At 45.2% G+C, this 18815-nt stretch overlaps 1 protein-coding gene across 2 annotated transcripts; it reads left to right on the forward strand.

Annotated features, from left to right (window-relative positions):
* The first annotated feature begins 1928 nt into the window (after positions 1-1928).
* pdgfba (platelet-derived growth factor beta polypeptide a) lies at positions 1929-17796 on the forward strand. Of its 2 annotated transcripts, none has more exons than XM_084573055.1 (7): positions 1929-2927; positions 10686-10788; positions 12558-12623; positions 12766-12962; positions 14213-15335; positions 16380-16515; positions 16783-17796. In XM_084573055.1, the coding sequence occupies exons 1-6, from the start codon at positions 2841-2843 to the stop codon at positions 16505-16507; spliced, it is 1704 nt and encodes a 567-aa protein (XP_084429181.1). In that variant the 5' UTR covers positions 1929-2840; the 3' UTR covers positions 16508-16515; positions 16783-17796. The 2 variants fall into 2 exon arrangements, with proteins under 2 accessions (XP_084429181.1, XP_084429182.1); XM_084573056.1 differs by having other exon boundaries at positions 12561-12623.
* Positions 17797-18815: the final 1019 nt, after the last annotated feature.

The raw sequence follows: 18815 nt of genomic DNA on the forward strand, positions 1-18815 counted from the left end.
TGTGTGTGACCTGTATGGTTTGTCACTCAAGAGAGGGCTCTCATTTAGTTGGAAATACTTGTAATAATGTTTCCAACTTGAGGTATTGGAGATTAAAAACGTATACCCAGTCTATTTATAGCATCTGTACTTTTAAATATTCAAAGTGTTGATGGTTATCCAGCCATCTCAGCACGATGGTCACAATTTGCTTTCAACATCAGCACCATTTGCAATCCAAATAACTTCAGGAATGCAGCCGTGCGAATGAAAAAAACACAATTGTTTCATTCATGTCTTGATGTGCGTGCATCAGCGAGTCACATTAACAACGCTGCTGCTGCTGCTGCAGCGGTGGTGGCGTGAAGCAGTCATATTTGTTTACTCTGCAAATGTCTCTACGATGTCTTCAGTGATGCACGACATCTGCATTTGATCCTTGTAGTTTCTTGAGGTCATATCATTATAGGAAAGAGTATTATACACCGATCAGGCATAACATTATGACCACCTTCCTGATATTGTGTAGGTCTCCCTTGTGTCTCCAAAACAGTCGTGACTCATCAGAGAATGGACATGGGCCTTCTGAGGGTGTCCTGTGGTGTCTGACAACAGAACTTTGTTAGTGGGAGGCCTTTGGGTCCTGTGGGTTGAGGGGAGGGGCCTCTGTGGATCATCCCACAGATACTTGATCAGTTTGGGATCTAGTGAATTTGGAGGCCAGGTCAACACCTTGTGCTGTTCTTCATGTTTTGAGTTGTTCCTCAAGCGTTTTTGTGTGTGTGTCTGTATCAGGCTGCATCCTGCTGGGGATGGCTGCTGCCATCAAGGAGTGTCATTGTTATGGGGTGGGGGTGCCTGGTCTGGTCTAGGTGGGTGCTACATGTCTAAGTAACATCCACATGACTGAACGCCAGGTCCAAAAGTTTCCCAGCAGAACACTGAATTGTCACAAGATGGTCAATGTTATTTACTTTTCCTCACAGTGGTTTTAATGTTGTGGCTGATCGGTGTACCGTCAAAATGTTTCTGTGAAACCCTGATGTTTTGTTTTTTTTTGTAGTTCACGCTCACTGTCTCTTGATATATAACCGCAGTACTGCGATTTCAGATGCAGTCATGGGACTGTCTGAACTTTCTCATTCTCTTTGTTTTGCTCCGTTTGTCATCCCCCGCCCTGCAAACCAAACAGTAATCCAAGCAGATTACAATGAATGAGTTTTTTTTTTTTAAAGCCATTTGCTTCAGCTCTGACTCATAACTTTATAAAAAGCTGAATTTGCTGATGATGTAATACGCTTTGTGTAGTTTACATTAGAAGTGTTTTCACAGCTAATATCCATAAAACCAGCTTCTAGTAATGTCTGCAAATACATTAACTATCACAACAACTCATATCTGATCCGTAATAGATTTGGATTTTATAGATTTTACCTGAAGAGGTTATGATTACGTGGAAAATAAATAAATAATAACTTGATATTTGATTTAAATGGTGATAATTAATCCGTATCACGTCACCAAACTTTCCCTTTAAGAGCACACATGGTCGCTTAGGTTTCCTTCCACCTAATAAGGAGGTGGCAGTAGCTATGGGTGGCAGGACCTGCCTTCAAGAAGTAGCTAAAGATCAGGGCCCCTGGTGCAAACTTAAGGACCAGAGTCAAGTCAGATACACGACAATGTGGACTTCCGGTTAAGAACTTTCAAAATAAAAAGCAAAAGTTCATGCGCATGAGAGCGTCGCAGTATAAAAGAAACAATTGTGTCTGAGAAGAACTGGAGATGAATGCCAATTTCAGTTGCGCATCAATATTCATATATTACAGCAAATATATTATCACCACGACTACAAAAAATTGTCATGTATTCGAATAATACAATTATTACTATTATAATATGACTTATGTATCTTGTTTTATTTTGTAGATTCATGTCGTTTCCGGCTGCAGTCCGTTTTTCTGTTTCTAACTTGATGCATGAAACTTCAGGAGGAGGAGGAGGCCCTGTTTCTATTGGGAAAAGCTGCTCGCCGCTCAAGAAGCAACCAGAGAGGAGAGGAGCGAGGGGCGAGAACAACCTGATCCAACGCATGAGCTGAGCGAACACAGGGGAGAGGGGAACGACGACAAGTGCGCGATAAACGGAGAGTCGCTATCACTGAGACGGGTCTTTAGATAACATTGTAATAGCACACGCGTGTGTTTTTTTGCACATAAATGAATCGCGACGGGATGAGAAACATTTGACTTTTTTTTTTCTTTTCCAGTGGAGAATTACGCACGAAGCTCCATTCCAAGATGAACCAACTTTTACGCACGGACCTTTGGAGATGCGATGGTTCGGTTATGACCAGAAAGCTGCGTTACTGTTACAAATAACTGCAACTTATCAAGGGAAGATTACAGACTGATCGTTTTGGACTGGGATTTTGTTTCGAAACTGGACCCATCAAACACTTTGGCACATGCTGACGAATATTTCTAATTATGTATTTGGAGGGGCTTATTAGGAGCCTCTCTTGCGCTGCATACTGATATAATCGGGACCGTGCGTTTGCTTCGTTCGCGTATCGTAGCATCCCGCGTTACGCACTTGTCCCGCGGCTACCCTTGACGTCTCCTTTAGTGAGTTTTTCAAAACGGCGCTATGGACAGAGTCAGACGTCTAGCCTGCGCGTGAGTCACCGTGAGCAAACATTTGGACAAGCGGCGCTCTTCAGGCAGTGACACATTTTGGGGATATTTAACAGTGCGTGCTTTGCGCAAGCGGACAGCGCACGACACCGGGACGAGGCTCGGTGCAGCCGGGGGATTGGACTCCGCGGTGCTAAATGCCCAGCCGGTCGCTTGCGGCTCCTCATGCTGGGCGGCAACATGAGGTCCTGGGTCCTGCTGCTGCTGCTGGCTGCGTTTTTAGCGGCCCGTCTACGGCTCGGCAGTGCTGAGGTAAGACCTGGGGGATGCATCGGGAACCGTTTGACCTCTAGTCGAAGAGGTTAAACTTAGATACGTGGGTTTAACATGCAATGCTGGCTACTGTATGAATATCTATAAAGCATTAAATTCAGGGTTTTAAAGGCATTGTTGATGGAGTTAATAAAACGGTGGCAATCATTAAGGAAATCAATCACCACAATTAATTTTAACATCAGAAAAACCCTCCACTTTCAAAAACAACTTTCATTTGATGGCTCAGATAAAATAATGGTGGTTGGACCTCCACTGGAGGGAAAGATGTCTGTGTAAAAGAGAAATAAAAACAGACAAGATCATTAGTTTTGGCTCATTACCGTCTGAATGTGTTTGGTGTGGATGATGGGAATACCACTCTCTCTCTGCACGATCCCTGCTCTGATCTTCGCCAGCATGAGAGTACAACAGCTTTCAAGGAAGCTCTGTAGAGATTTGATTTCAGTGATTGCAACTGAAAACCGCCGGGAGTTCACGTTCAGGCTCAGATGTGTCATATCAACTGTGACATGATCAGTGTGACATCTTGACTGTTGAGTTTCCTTCACTGCTGAGGAACATAATTGTACATCATCCCCTGAGGTGATTACAACCGCCGGGCGAATGTTTTCTGTGTCGGTTTAGAGTGCAAAACAATAAATCAATCGTGTGTGTGCATATGTGCTGTAAATCATTCCATCTGGTTTCTCTGTGACCGTGCAGCTCGTTCTTTTTCATGACAGTGGTTTTCCTGATTTGTTAAAATCAGAAGTCGTGGTGTCATAAAGGGTGAGGCGGCGCCTTGGCTGGTGGCCCAGCAGCATGAGTTAAACTACTGTGCGAAGCCGAAGTCAAAATGAATCCATCAACACAGCTGTTGTTTTCAGTGTCTCACCAGGAAACCGAGGTCCTGTTGTCGCCCCGCTGCCAAAATCTTATTTTTCTTGCCTCCGGGATGTTAAGCGCAGTTTCTTTATTTAGCCCTGTGTGTTTCTGACGGACACTGGTTTCTTTCAGTTGGACAAATCAACCTTAATGTGGGAAACAGACATTGAATTTGTGTCATGAATTGAGAAAATATATGGTAGTTTGTATGTGGACATCATGACCCTTTGTTTCCTCTGTGTACCAGTGATTCGTATCAGCTGTGAGCCTCGTCGTGGTTTGCATATTATACGGATAAATGAGCTTTCACATGTTCTGCTGTTCCGGCCTCAGCTGGTCACGTCCCCAACACTTGTCAGTCATGTGGGTGAACTGTCAGACGACCTCACATCCAAATGACACAAAAACGCCGCTGGTGTCTTCCCAAACACATTTTCTGATGTTCCACCTCTGAGGTTAAGATCTAAAGTGATTACGGATAAAGGAAATGCGATCTCTGGAGTGTCACAATAACTAGACCGAGCCAAAATAACGTTTTTTTTTAGATGTCAGTGTTCTACCTGGTTAGCACTGCCCAAGGCATATCTATGTGTATTCTTAGCTCTGCTGTCCCCGTATGAACGGACAGAACCTCAGTTTTGTCTTTGTTCTACTTCTGCGGTTTGCCACACACGCACAAGCCTCACGGCGTCTCCTTTTTCTCAAAGTCACAGCATCTTGAACCGACAAGTGGCGTGCACAATGCTCCCTCCCACTGCACGCCGCTCAGACAAGACACTGCGCCGCGTGCAGTGACAGAGCAGCTGCAGCTAAAGCGAGGGCACTGGGTGGACGCTCGCCGTCATGGGAGTTAAACTTCTGACCCTTTAGTCTGCCGGACGATCTGTGGGGCCATTAGCATGCTCGGCTGTGGTCACGTGATGCAGCTACAAGCTAAAGGTAGCACCAATGGCGTATTTTCCATGTTTCCAAGAAGCACGGGCCATCATGTTAAGTGTGGGGCAAGCTCGGGATGATGTACGAGTACTCTGTGACACTTTAATCCTCATCTTGACACAATGTTTAGTCCAGGAAGTATGGAGACGTCTTTGCCTGTCTTAGCTCAGCCACATCTGTCGGTGGAAGACTTCACACACGCACACACACACAGATTATTCAGCAAAGTCATGACATTACAGGTTCTCAAAGGTTGATGTAATACGTGCATCCAGAAACATTATCAAAATATGTGTGAGATAACAAAAAACAACAACTTTTTCTGTCAGCTGTTGTGTGTAATCCAGTCCAACCCTCCTGCTGCTGCTGCTGCTGCTGCTTATACAATATGCTGTCAAACAGACATGCAAGTATGAACACCCGCGGAGTTAGGGCTCATTTTTAAATCCACTTAAATGGACCTGGAGTCGAATTACACAAAAGCACTCACGCATCAGGTCAGACCTCAAACTCTTTAATCATCCGCTGTTCAAATCACAACTGCAGATTGGTGGCTTTTGAACAGGTTGCTGTGGGACCATTGTCTCTGCAGGCGAGCTGGGATGATTTGCTGCTGCCGCCGCTGCTGCTCCTACCACCGCTGCCCGGTGGCTTGATCCATTTTACATAAGAACAACAACTAATCTGCCAGGGATTTCATGGACTTTGTATGCCGTGCAGCGGGTGCGTGTGCATCTGTGCGTGCGCACATCTGGACGCGTGGTGTAGCTGCGTACGTGTTAGCGGACATATGTGCTTGTGTTGGTGTGTGTGTGCGACGGGTTGGGGCGGAGGGGTAGGAGGGTTAGGCCTCTGGGCGTGCATGTGTGTCGGATAGAAAAGCGCAGTGGCACATAAGAGTATTTGTTTGTAAGCCTCGCGTGGTGCCGATGTAGAAGAAATATGTAGTTGGAGAATCAAGAGGATAGTTGGAAATGATAGGAATATGATTAGTGGATTTGCAGATCTCAGTTATATTGGTTTTAAAAAATAAACTTCCCCAGTCAGAAGATTACAGATTCAAAAGTGCATGTACTGAAAATGTATGGAGACATGTGCAAAAGGTTCTGTTGTATGTCGGACACCCTTCAAATATCGGCACAAATCTAAATGGAGGCAGGAATAAAGAACATTTCTGATGTATTTTCAGCTTTCTGTGACTATAATACTACTCTGCTAAGCAAATACAATTATAATCTTGCACATATACACTGAATTCGATGTGAAACAGCTAGCTCCTGGGGCTGCAACACTTAAAAGTCCTCCAGTGATGCCTCCCAGCGCCCAATGGAAGCCTTTTGCTTTGAGGCAGCCGCTGGTACTATACGCCACTAACGGTATCTGCTAGATCAGCCGGCTTAACTTTTAAACAATGTTTTACCATTTTCTTCTCGACAGGGGTCTGAAATTATCTGACGATCTGCTGCTGAATGTTTAGTGGGGGGGTTTACTTCCTCGTGTGAAGGTGCACAAAAATCCAGACTTGGCTCATGGTATTGATCCAAACTTGTGCAGCTGCAGCACTTTCCTCTGTCGTCTCTCCATCCATCACCCGTGCCCTCCTCCCTCCAGCCGGGGGAGGCGGCGGCAGGTGGGTCGGGGCGTCTTGTCTGTTCTGCTGGTGTGTATATTTGTGCGTCGAGTCTCCACCGAGCTCCGGGGCAAGACTATCGAGTTAGCAGTAGGCTGCCATATCTTTGATAAAAGTAGGCATGTGCCGGGACACCGTGGTGAGATTGTGAGTCACTGTTATTGTGTGGATATACTTTTTCTTCCCGTGTGTGTGTGTGTGTGTGTGTGTGAGAGACCGAGAGAGTGTGTGTGCAGCCAGTCGGCCCCATAATTACATTCCATTACACTTCAGCTTTCTACTCAAACATTCCATACAATCCCTTTGCCTCCCAGGCTTTCTCCAAGGACCCATGCAGTGTGTGTGTGTGTGTATGTGTTTTTTCATAATGAGTGTGTGTGGATCATGGCACGCCACCGGACGCTCTAATAACAGCTATGCACACTCATCGCAGTGCATGAAAGACACAAAACCTCGCGTAACAATACTGAGCAGAGAAGCCATTTATGGGCTCCACAAATGCTAAAAGTAACTCGATATGTGTATTTTTGTGCACGCGTGTGTGTTTGTGCGTTAGATAACAAATAAGGATCTTGAACTCTAACCACTATTATTAACTTGTTTTCCAATTCCTGCTCCAGAGGCAGTCGTTGTAGCCCGTGCGACAAACTGTTTCGTGTCCGTGTGTTCCACTCTCTAATTTGTAAGCGTGAGTTTCTTTTTTTTGTGTGTGCGATCGGTAATGATAGCTCGCGCCGGAGTGAAAACCGTGTGAGTGGGAGAGGTTCTCTGGACAAATTGGGCAGACGGTTAAGTGGCTGAGCATCTGCGAGCAAACAGGAAGAGAAACGGCCCGGGTGTGTGTTTGCGCGCGAGTGAGTGTGTGTGTTTGCTCAACTAGGTCAGCCAATGGCTCGTGAAAGTCATCCAGGTGTCCTGAGCCATCGCCGCCCACAAAGCAGACAGAGGAGAGAGCGAGACCTGGAAAGGAGCTGAGAGAGAGGGACGTGATGAGGAAATACATTTTAAATCGTGCTAGTGTAGAGACAGTGAGAAGAATATTTACCTACAGGTTTTCGACTTGTCTATATCTATAATAAAGTATTTGGACTAGGTAGCACAACAGCCTTTAACACAGATCAGCCACAACATTAAAACCACTGACAGGAGAAGTAAATAACATTGACCGTCTTGTGACAATTCATTGTTCTGCTGGGAAACTTTTGGACCTGGCATTTATTCATGTGGATGTTACTTAGACATGTAGCACCCACCTAGACCAGACCAGACCAGGTACCCCCACCCTATAGCAATGACACTCCTTGATGGAAGCAGCCATCCCCAGCAGGATGCACCCACAAAAACGCTTTTGTCAAAAAAAACATGAAGAACAGCACAAGGTGTTGACCTGGCCTCCAAATTCACTAGATCCCAAACTGATCAAGTATCTGTGGGATGATCCACAGAGGCCCCTCCCCCCAAAAGCATCCCACTAACAATATTCTGTTACCAGACACCACAGGGCATCCTCTGAAGGCCCATGTCCATTCTCTGATGAGTCCCAACTGTTTTGGAGGCGCAAAGGAGACCTGCACAATATTAAGGAAGGTGGTCATAATGTTACGCCTGATCGTTGTATATAATAGTACATGAAACTATTTACAGTGCAAAGTCATATAATCTTTGCAGGCGCTTAAATGACACGTTAGCATCCGGTCCCAGCACATGTATAAGATGACACCGATCAGGCAAATCAACATTCCTGCTACTTTTAATTCAAATTCGTGTCATTAATAGAATGTCAGGGTGCAGAATAACCTCTTATCAGTGAGATCGCTTCCTGTTGAAATCGCTGGTAATGTCCACAGTTTGGGGACATTTGCATTCATGACCAGGGTTCATAAAACCACAGCAACAGAAGCTTGGACACTAAAATAAAACTGTAGGGAGGCAGTTTTTGCAAGATTAAGAGGAGTGTGACCCCTGTCTACCTTTTTACGGTGGACATTAGGTTTAACGAGTTACAGTAAACATGTTGCATCCATGCATATTGTGTCATTATCAAAGAAACGAGATTAACGTCTTTTCTTTTCTCTCCTTCCTCCGGGGAATATTCTTAACACTCCTTAGTTTGTTTTGGCATTTTTCTGGCATGTGACTATATGAAATGTTGTTCCAACTGCCCTGAGATAGTATCAGCTTCCAGCCAACCAGAGCAAAATGTGGCACAGGCTCCTGAGTCATCTGCCTTTGATCTGCATACGGAAACCACAGGAGGCTTTCCTTAAAATCCGCCACACTGAATCCGTAATGGATTCCTGCATTCACGGCATTCATTAAAAGATAAACATCACATTCCTCCTCTTTTATGGCTGATAATTGCTTCCCTTGCATCATTTTGTTTGCCTGTGTTTCCAATTTCTTACAGCCTATTCCCGCCCTTCCAACTTTTATTATGAGGGTAATCTCGTTAAAGAACGCTGATCCCTTTCAGAGCTTTTGGTGCTGAAGCAGCTGAGGTGACAGAACAAAAAAATGGGTGAGACAGGCAGAAGGAAAGTGAGAAAAAAGAAGAGAGAGAGAGAGAGAGAGAGAGAGAGAGAGAGAGAGAGAGAGAGAGAGAGAGTGATGAAAGAGAGGCTAATTTCCTGAATCACATCGGGAGCAACAGTGGTGTTTGTGGGTAAACAGACAGGGAGAGAGTGACAACAGCGGCAACAAACACCAATCACCAAACATCATTTCCTCTGAAGGAGGAAGTGAAACTGGAGCAAGTTTTGACGGGAGATCAAGGTCTGAGATATTACACACCAGAACCCTTTCCTTTTTTCTTCTCTCTTCTTGTCCTCGTGTTCTCCCCATCGCACACTTGCTATCGATATTTCAGAGTGGTAAAAAACTAGATCAGCTATGAGGAAGTATTCGTTGTTGTTGTCGGGGATCTTTGCAGCCCTCCCATTTCATTCAGTCCCCGCGGACTTTTGGTGCGTTTTCGTTTGAGACGAAGAAGAAAATTAACAAAAACAACACAGGAAGCCCTTGTGTTATGTTGTATATTTGTTGTGCGCTTAAGCGTTTCTTCCCATGGACACATTCTTTCCCCTGCGATGAGGCCACTCCCTGCCCCTGTGTGAAATAACTGTGTCACAGTTCAGGGCCCTGGACTTGAAGCCCAGACTGGACCTGCACTTCCTTCATAAATAAGAACTCTAGCCTCGGAGAGAAACACGACTAATTAGGTTCAGTTTAAAGTTTAGCCAAACAGCCTGCAGAGTTTAAGTGACAAGTGATAAACTAGAACAAGTTCAGTGAGATTGTAGCCTTATCTTATCTGATCTTATCTTATCTTAATTATGCCCTGGTGAAAAAATTCGGGCAGAAGCCTTACGATTTGGAGTTTGTGGAGTTGATTTTGGGCATTCACCAAGTATGCAGACTTTAGGCTTGTACGTTTGGTAATTTGGACTTGATTGATTTGATTATGAAGTGCAGACTGTGTAGGACATGAGGGCGCTGTGTGATCACTATGGATTTGAAACAACATCACGGCCCAGATGCATTCTGGGATACCTGGCTGTCCTAACTTCACACAATTTACCTCCTGTTGCATCCTTGATTAGAACAGGAGGGGCAAAAACTTTGAATTGGAACAGTTCTTGGGCAACAAGTGATGGCAAATCACACATGAGCATGTTTTGTTTACAACAACAAGTCTCTGATTGGTTGTAGGACGATCCAATTGCTTGCAGAGATACTTCTTTTTTTCCTGTATCGTATGAAACATGCCCCAATAATGATAGACTCTGATAGATTCTGATCAGGACTGAGTCTTTCTGCATCAGGCCAGCGGTTACTTGTGGAATACTGGGTAGCTTTTATTCTCTGTGTTCTGTGACGAACATCCAGATTTTTATGAAAAAGAAGAAGAAGCCTTTTTAATTCAGTTGGATGATGCTAATTGGGAGAAATCACCTCACAGGAAAACTCCATTCGCTTTACATATCAAAGTACATTCACAGATCTTGGAAAGTACGCATATACACAGTATGTTGGAGAGTCTTGCTGCATGAAGTCTGAAAAAATCACCTCACGTAATGTCGCATAGCAGAAAAGGCCTGAGTGGCAATAAAGACAAATGGGTCTGCGACTCGCTAGAGGTGCAGATTCTGGTGGATCCAAACCCTGAACTGGGACGCAGCAACTGATTCAATTCACTTTAATTACCTGCATAAGATTTAGCGGCTCATCTCATGCAAATACTTTTGTTGTTGTTGTTGTTGTCTGAAGCAAGTAATAACGTGTCACAATAATTGTCTTGTCTCCAGGGTGATCCGCTCCCTCCATCGCTGGTCGACCTGGTGAGGGACTCTCCCATCTCCTCTGTGGAAGATCTGAAACTGCTGCTGCAGCAGGAGACAAACGCAATAGGTACTAATAATGACCACCACTCACACATGTGCACACACACACACACACAGACACTAATAAGACGGACGTGGAGGAGGCAGGCATGTGGATCTAGTGTGCAGAGCCCTGAAGAAAGAGGAATGCAGTAAGAGAGAGTATCAGCGTACATGCCGAGCACCATGTTAAGGCAATATTTACCAGAGACAGCAGCAGGAGGGATGAGAGACAAAGAGAGAGAGAGACAGAGAGAGAGGAGGGTGGAGGGTGGGGTGGGGTGGGGGGAGAGAAACTTCCACCACAAGGTCGTTGCATTGTTCGCCTGCTCTGGATTCCTCACCAGGATTTGAATTATGGACGTGTGTGATTGTGTTTTTTTTTGTTTTGTTTTTTTCTGCGAGAGCGAATCCAACCCCACCCCAAACAGTCCAAATGAACTCACACAGCCACAAAAAAACGCATTAAAACCTTCAGAGGTTTTGGCAAGTCACACACACACACATATATTAATAGACAGCGCTGTGATAATTCCACAAACGCATAAATAATGCGGTGACGTAACAGCGACCGCAGAGAGGAACCAGCCGGGGGAAGAATGCTCAGGGACCGGGCACAAGGAAGTGACTCAAATATGTATGTTTTTATTTAAAATGAACTCTCTTTTTTTGGCTCAACTCAAGTTAGTTTTAGGAACCTTATTCAAGGAATGTTTGGGTTATTAATCGTAATCGTCCGTCCGCCTTTGGTGACGTATTGCGCGTCATCTTAAATGTTGCAACAGATGACAAGCCTTTAGCGATCCAGTGGCTTTTTCTTTAGCGTCACATTTGGGTCACTTTTGTGGTTTTGTCTTGAGAACTACTGGATGAATATCCATTCGACACCGAGTACAGGGATTCACAAACCCTTAGGGTGGATTGTAATAACTGCCGGTCTGGCGAACACTTTTGATAGCTGAATTCATGATAAATGTTGCTGCTGCTAATGCAGATAATGGGAAAGATTTGAAGGATGAATAAAACGCTGCAGGACGTTAGTTGCTAAGAGAATTTTAGCACACTGACATTAGCGTTTAGCTGAAAGTACGTTAAAGCTTTTGCTTTGTTTTGCATCCTCTCTGCACCAATTTAAGTTTATTTAATTACGGGTGTTTTATCACCGTGCAGCGCCAACAGTCCTGGCTGGCTCGCCGAATCAAACGGGTCAGAGGAAGGAGGCAATCAGTCCAACAAAACATTCAGACACAGATAGATGCACAGATAAAATTAGAAAGCTGCTGAGAAAACAATAAGAAACAGTTCTCTTTCTGCACCAGGCAGTTAATTATGGCTAACAGGCAACCAAATAACACCTTGTGCATTGGCGCGTTGCACACACACATGCACACGGTGACCACAAGCAATGTACACCAGGGATATAATTAGGACTACGGGGCTACAGTGTGAAATGACGACATATGTGAGAGTGCAAACACACACGCACGTACACACGCATGAGTTATATTTAACATCTCATATCTCCTCGTCGCAGAATTCTTGACAGCGGCGAGACAAATTATGGCAGAAAATAGCCTAATTGTTTTAGCAAGAGAGAGGGGAAAAAAAATGGCTTCCTTTGTGCAGTGAACAATGAGCTTGGCTAAAAACTGCCCTCACTGCCTCAAGTGTTCTACACTTCTTGTGAAAGTGCCCGTTCGATGTTGTCCAGTGTCCAGATAAAGAAGGAAAATGTTAAGTTTTAATATTTTATTCCCTCTTTAACTTTCAAATCTCCCCTCCTTCTTTCTTTTTTAGAAGAAGAAGAAGACGAGCATGATATTCTTATAAACCACACCCACGGTCGGTACACTAGAAGTCTCGGTAAGTTTCCACATCTATTTGTGTCGTTTCCTATTTACAACTTCTTTGTTTTAGGCCCCCTCCCCCTCCCCGATTAGATTTACGTCAAGTTCCACCAAACGCCTACTTTAATTCTCCCACTTCTCTCTTCCTCTACGAACAGTGGAGGCGCAGCCGGCCCAACAGGCAGCCTGTAAAGTTCGTACGGAGGTTATGGAAGTCAAAAGGTCCATGCTGGACCGCCGCAACGCCAACTTCCTGCTGTGGCCGCCATGTGTGGAGGTGCAGCGATGTTCAGGCTGCTGCAACACCAGGATGCTGCAGTGTATTCCCACAGTCACGTCAACCAGATACCTGCAGGTAAACAGTCCATGAGGCTCATGCTATGTGTTGCATATTTTCATCTGGTCCATACCAGACTGTGTAAATATGGACGGTGGAACAGGTCCTCAAAAAGTGAAGCCAAAGCAAGGTGACTGGTTGCAGTATAGGTCATAAGCTCCACCTCCTCCATGTTAATGGATGGGACTTGGGCCAAATTAAAACACTAAAATACACGTCAAATATATTTTCTGTCATTTTAGGTAGTTAATTTAATGTTGATGCACGTTTAAGGGTCAATCTTTTGGATAAGTTTCGTTTTAGTTTGTTATTTGACGCTATAGAAACAGGATGTGACATAATTGGCATGGCAACTACCAGTTTCCAACCGCTACCTAAAGCGGGTCATCGATATCGCTGCTCTGCGTGGCTCCACTCTCGGACCGTGCTGCACAGACTCCGGCGCTAAACTTGCTAGATGGGAAAATAGCGTCAGTTTGGGTGACACATTGTACATATTTATAGGCCTATACAGTCCATGCTGTGGTCACTGAAGACTTGTTCGCTGCAGGTTTCAGGATTGTAATTTTACTGTTTATTGATTGTCACCAGATTTGAAACACAATCATGTAGTCATATTATATATTCCTTTTGTTAATGTTTAAGATTTTGATGATTTTGAGAGTTTGATAATAAAGCAATTCAAGAATGGGGCTATGGCTAGAGCAGTTGCCAGGCAACCAGCAAAGATTAGAAATATTTACACCTCTTAGCTGGAAGAAAACTGATTTTGGGAACTGATATTGTCTGAATTTCCCCATTTTCTCCTGTCTTCCTGACGCCTAACGACAGGCTTCGTATATCAGAGAGACATGAGAGCAGTATTTAGCTTTTCCTCTAAGTAACTATTTGAATATGTGTGCACAAACTGTTATTAAAAACAAAATTAATAACCGAGGGTGAAAGACTCAAACGCCTCTGAAAGATCTGTGTTGTAACTGCAAATTTTCAACTGATACACACACTTGAGTGGATATTCATAAACATGCAGGACCTGATTATGTACTTGAAACCCTGAGAACAGGTAAGTCAACATTTCTCTCTCAATGAAGGAAGCAAGTTTGGGCATGGGATTATTAGCTTTGAATCATCAGATATCAGATTTCTTTGGTATACCTGTTGGATAAGATCATTACATGTGCAATGAAACAAGACGAAATAAATACTGGTTTACATAACATCATATGCTAACGCTGCTGGTGTCTCTTTATCTTTATCTGTTTCTCCAGGTGATAAAAATTCAGTACATAAACAGGAAAGCCCATTATGACAAGGCCATCATCTCGGTGGAGGACCACGTCAGCTGCAGGTGTCAATCCTCCTCGTCGCCGTCTTCCGTTCCCATCCCTCGCTCCCCCTCTCAGAGCAACCCGAACCCTCCTCCGCCTCCGCCACAGCAGCCGCCCCCATCTGCCCACATTCCCCTGCCCCTTCCCCAGCCCGTACACCCCGCTCCGCCCAAGCCTCACTCCTCCAAGGCTGACCTCCATCGCCACGACGACCTCAAGCACAACCAGCAGCACTACCATCCCGAGGAGCGCGAGCCGGTGGCGAGGCAGTGGCAGCAGGGCAGCTACACCCAGCTCGTGCACTGGACGCAGCCCAGGGTGCATCAGGCGCCCACGCACATGCAGCCGGGGGTGCACCAGGCGGTCACCGGGGTGCTCGGGGCGGTCAGTTGGCCGTCTGAAGCGAGGGGTGAGCACAGCGTCATGGGAAGTACACAGCAGGAGAGGCCGGGGAGCGGGTATGACGGGAGCAGGGAGGAGAGCGGTGTGCACGCGCCAAACAGCGGTGGGGAAGTGCACCATGCTGATCATGCACAGAGGCAGCAACAGTTGTTGCAGCATCAGCAGAGACAGCAGTATCAGCAGCAACACCAGTATCACCATCAGCCACATTATTACGGAGGAGCGGACGACCAAGAGCTGAGGACGCAGTACAGACTCAACGCCCCTCAATCAGACAGCGCCTCCCCGCCTCCCGGCCCGACCCAGCTCCCCAAACTAGGAGAAAACCCCACTCCCCCTCTAACTACCGTTCAAAAAGACTCGGCGACCAGCCAAAAAATCACAGCAGTCACACATCACAAACAGACTGAGACTGAAACAGTCAGTCAAAAAGAAGGGAGCGCGAGGGAGGACGGTGGGTCGGCCAACAGCGGGGACTCGACGGGGCCGGAGCTGGCCGATCAAGGGAAGGAAAAAGACTCTAAGGTGACCGGCGAGGATTTAACGGAGAAAGAGAGGAAAGAGAAACTTCTGGAGATGGTACAGGGGGAACCTGATAAGCAGAGTCACCTTCATCCACATCATCCTCAGCAAAGACCAAAGCCGACCACATTTAAAACAGGTACTGCTCAAATGTGTGTGTGTGTGTGTAGCATATAAATTCATGAAGGCTCTCGGTATTGAAATTAAAAACAGGATTGTAAAAATAGAAATACAAATATAGTAATTAAGATTACAAAGAACTCCAACTATAGCCTGTGTAAATCCCTTAAAAGTCTTCATAACAGAAGTAAAGCAGCCCTATAATTAAATTATGATCACTTTTCATCTGTAAACCACATCTTCTGTTTTGCCTTTTGTCAGCTTGCTCGGTGCACCTCCGTAGCTCAGAGCCAAAAATAATAGTTTGGAAACTTCCACTTCAGCTGTTATAGCGGCTCTGTGTGTGTGTGTGTGTGTGTGTGTGTACGGCCTCTGTGTCAGACCATGTATTGTAATTTAACGTATGAGAGATCAGTGTGTTAGTTCCCCCGGCAGGAAGCGGCCCAGTATACATGTATGACTAAACAGCATGGCCACATGTGTCCTGCCATTCTTCCTCGACCCCCTGAGAGCTGTGCAGTCGGGAGGGCTGAACTTCCCACCGCTTCGCGTTTGACTCAAACCTGCAGGCTGCACACGGGGCTTTGTTTCCCAGGCTTCAAGGCTATCAGGTGCCCTTCAGGGTACAGCCTGAGCCACCACGGAGGTCCCACACCCTCTGTTTATACTTCCAGTCTGTATTACTGCTCAGTTAGGGTTAGGGTTAGTACAAATGATATATTATGCATTTGTAATTACTTCATTTTGAGTGTCTTTCTGCAGTTTATTTGTTGTTTGCACGTGGTCCTGAATTGCCACGGTCTTGATACTGGACAACCAAACAAGTTGCATTTCGCTTATTTCAAACCCAAATTGACAGCCTACTGGTATAATCTGTTTTCCAAGTGTGGCAAAGCGATATCAGCTCACAAAGCATATCCCAAACACATTGCCTGGGACATTTCATAACCTCTTCCCGCTGCCGAGCGGAAAGTCGGTCACAAAAGACTCACGGCTACTCTCGCAGCCTCGTAAACATCTAACTGACTTCAATTTCCCTTGTCTCGTCCTCTCTCTCTTCCAGCTCTCCCCACCGCGGCCCCCGTGTCCCCCGCGGCCCGCCGGGCCCCGTTCCGACCCGCTTCGCCTCGCCGCAGGAGGAAACACCGCAAACGTATCAGCAAGGCGGCCATGAGAGCTATGATCATGTAGAGCAGAAGGTGAGAGGAAGGAGGAGGCCGGAGGGATGAGGGGAGAAGCCGTTATTCTGACTTAGCAGCTTAAGAGAGCGGGGAGGGGTTGAACTTGAGGAAGTATCTCTGATGCTTTGAGCAAATTAATTCTGAAATCTAAGCTACCACACACATTAATAATATGTTACAGCTATAATACAGACACAAGGAAAACAGAAGTTGGGAGAAGTAAAGTGTAACTTGTGGGAATTTACAATGACAATATGTGTTTCTGATCTCTCTTTTCTCCGACAGGAAGCTAACCAAAAGATTAAGCATTGCCCCAAAGGAATACGGAGACACAAATGGGGGACAGTTGAAGGCTTTATGGGCGGATTTGAGGTGGTGGACAGCGCTTCTGTTTTCAACGGGCAGCTCTACAGAAAGTCACCGCTCTTCGTCCAGAGGTGCCAGGGAGAAGCCAGCCTAATGGAATTTAACAAAAGTGCAATCTTATGAACTCTTCGGACTTGAGGACGCTGAAAAACACTGGATTTCAAGTAGTTTGAACCAAAAAAAAATAAATCCCGTTGACGTGGGTTATTGGAAGCCATCGGGCGCCGATAGAAAGCTAAACTGGTGGTTTTGTTCTTGCAGTTGGCAGCCATTGATTGGCTCCTTTAGCATGTTTTACTCCTTACTGTTCAGCAGATAAAGGGACTCTGACTACGAGCTGGACAATGCGGGGACTAAATGTGGAGCTCAAGTTGGGACCGGAGACGTGGAGAACTGGATTTCTACACTGGATTGATAACTGGAACACAGAGAGTGCAGCTCGAGTCTCAATGCCAAACCTTTTCTGTTATCCTGAAACGTCTGAACCTAACATTATCTAACACTGGAGTAGCCATACACTGATCATACTACACCGAGTTTAGAGAAGTGCTCTACCGTGTACTGTAGCTAAATGTACTGGAAAATATCGATAACCTGCTCATTTTGTACTACTGCCAGATCAAACTGGAATGGAATAACAAATAAATGCCTGCTTAGATAACACGCTATGAATATCCACATTAAAGCAAGTCTTAAAGACCTGGCTTTTAGAGATCGCTGTGAGCCAGTTATAGCCAACACTGTATTGTATAAATGCTTTTAGAAAAAATGATTTCCAGGGGAAAAAGAAACAAACTTTATTTCTTAACTTATTTAAAAAAGAAAAAGAAAAAAGAGGAGAATGTGGAATCCTCTTGTTCTCAAGTGTAATTATTGTTGCATACATGGTTCAGATTATAATTATTGGTTGTACAACTGTTACTGTAATGAATGTTATTTTTAATATAAAATAAAAATGTTGAAGGAATATTTTGTTCGTGGTCCTCTGTCTGTTTGCATTTGACCTCTGTTTGCATGCTCATATCTGTAAATGCAGGTGTAAATGCATGCACAATAAGAGTGCACATGCATATACACTGTGTGTGTGTGTGTCTGTGTGTGTGTGTGTGTGCACCGGTGTTTTCCTGTGTGCATGCACGGGTGCAGCAAACTCGTCCGCTAATCTTTGCCCTGCGGCTGCACGTCCTGCAGCGCTGTCACGCAAACCGAGGCTCGGGTCAGCAGAAATGTCTGGTTGCCCTAGCAACCGGTGGACGGGACATGTCAACAGACGAGTATCGTATGGTGAAAGAGAGACGAGGGAGGGAGGGTGTCAGGTCAGGAATGGCCAGAAGATGAACGGGCGGAGAGGGAGAAGGGAGAAGGGAGAAAGAGAGGGTGAAAAGGGACGGGTTAGGGGTGAAGTGAGCTGGAACATCACAACGAAATGACAAGCCAGGACGCATGGAGATAAAACGAGAGCGTAATAAAATAGTCTGGCTATAAGAATATACCCTAGAGAGGAGAGGAGACAGAGATCTGTCGTAAAGATAATTTAGTAAAGGGGGGAGTTTAAATGTCGTTCTCTTGCGTAACAGGGTTTTCCCCTCAAAGCTAATTTTGGTCGGCAGATCCCCTTAGTTTAGAAAGATGAATCAGCGCGTTCTTTACCGGGTCTCGGGGCACATAAACACACACACACACACCTACTAGACTGCCTAGATATTAAACATCCGCTCCAACTATAAGCACTTCACCCAGTTCATTAGATACGCTAGTGAAAACAAATGCATTTTTATTTAACAGTCCTGCACTAAATGCACCCTCATGACTCATATAATGTTTCATTTATGTTGAAACAGCATCAGTAAGGTGTAAAATCATCTATGATCATTTAAATAATAGAAACGTGTGTGTACAAAACAACAGCAGTGTTAGAATGCATTAGTTTTAGGGCCTGGGTGAACTGCTGA

Source organism: Chelon labrosus (assembly GCF_963514085.1).
Source record: "Chelon labrosus genome assembly, chromosome: 2".
NCBI lineage: Eukaryota > Metazoa > Chordata > Actinopteri > Mugiliformes > Mugilidae > Chelon > Chelon labrosus.

Coding starts and splice junctions, on each gene's coding strand:
- pdgfba (XM_084573055.1), top strand. CDS start 2,841: ATGCTGGGCGGCAACATGAGGTCCTGGGTCCTGCTGCTGCTGCTGGCT. Junction 2,928..10,685: donor TACGGCTCGGCAGTGCTGAG/GTAAGACCTGGG, acceptor TCTTGTCTCCAG/GGTGATCCGCTCCCTCCATC. Junction 15,336..16,379: donor GCCGACCACATTTAAAACAG/GTACTGCTCAAA, acceptor TCTCTCTTCCAG/CTCTCCCCACCGCGGCCCCC.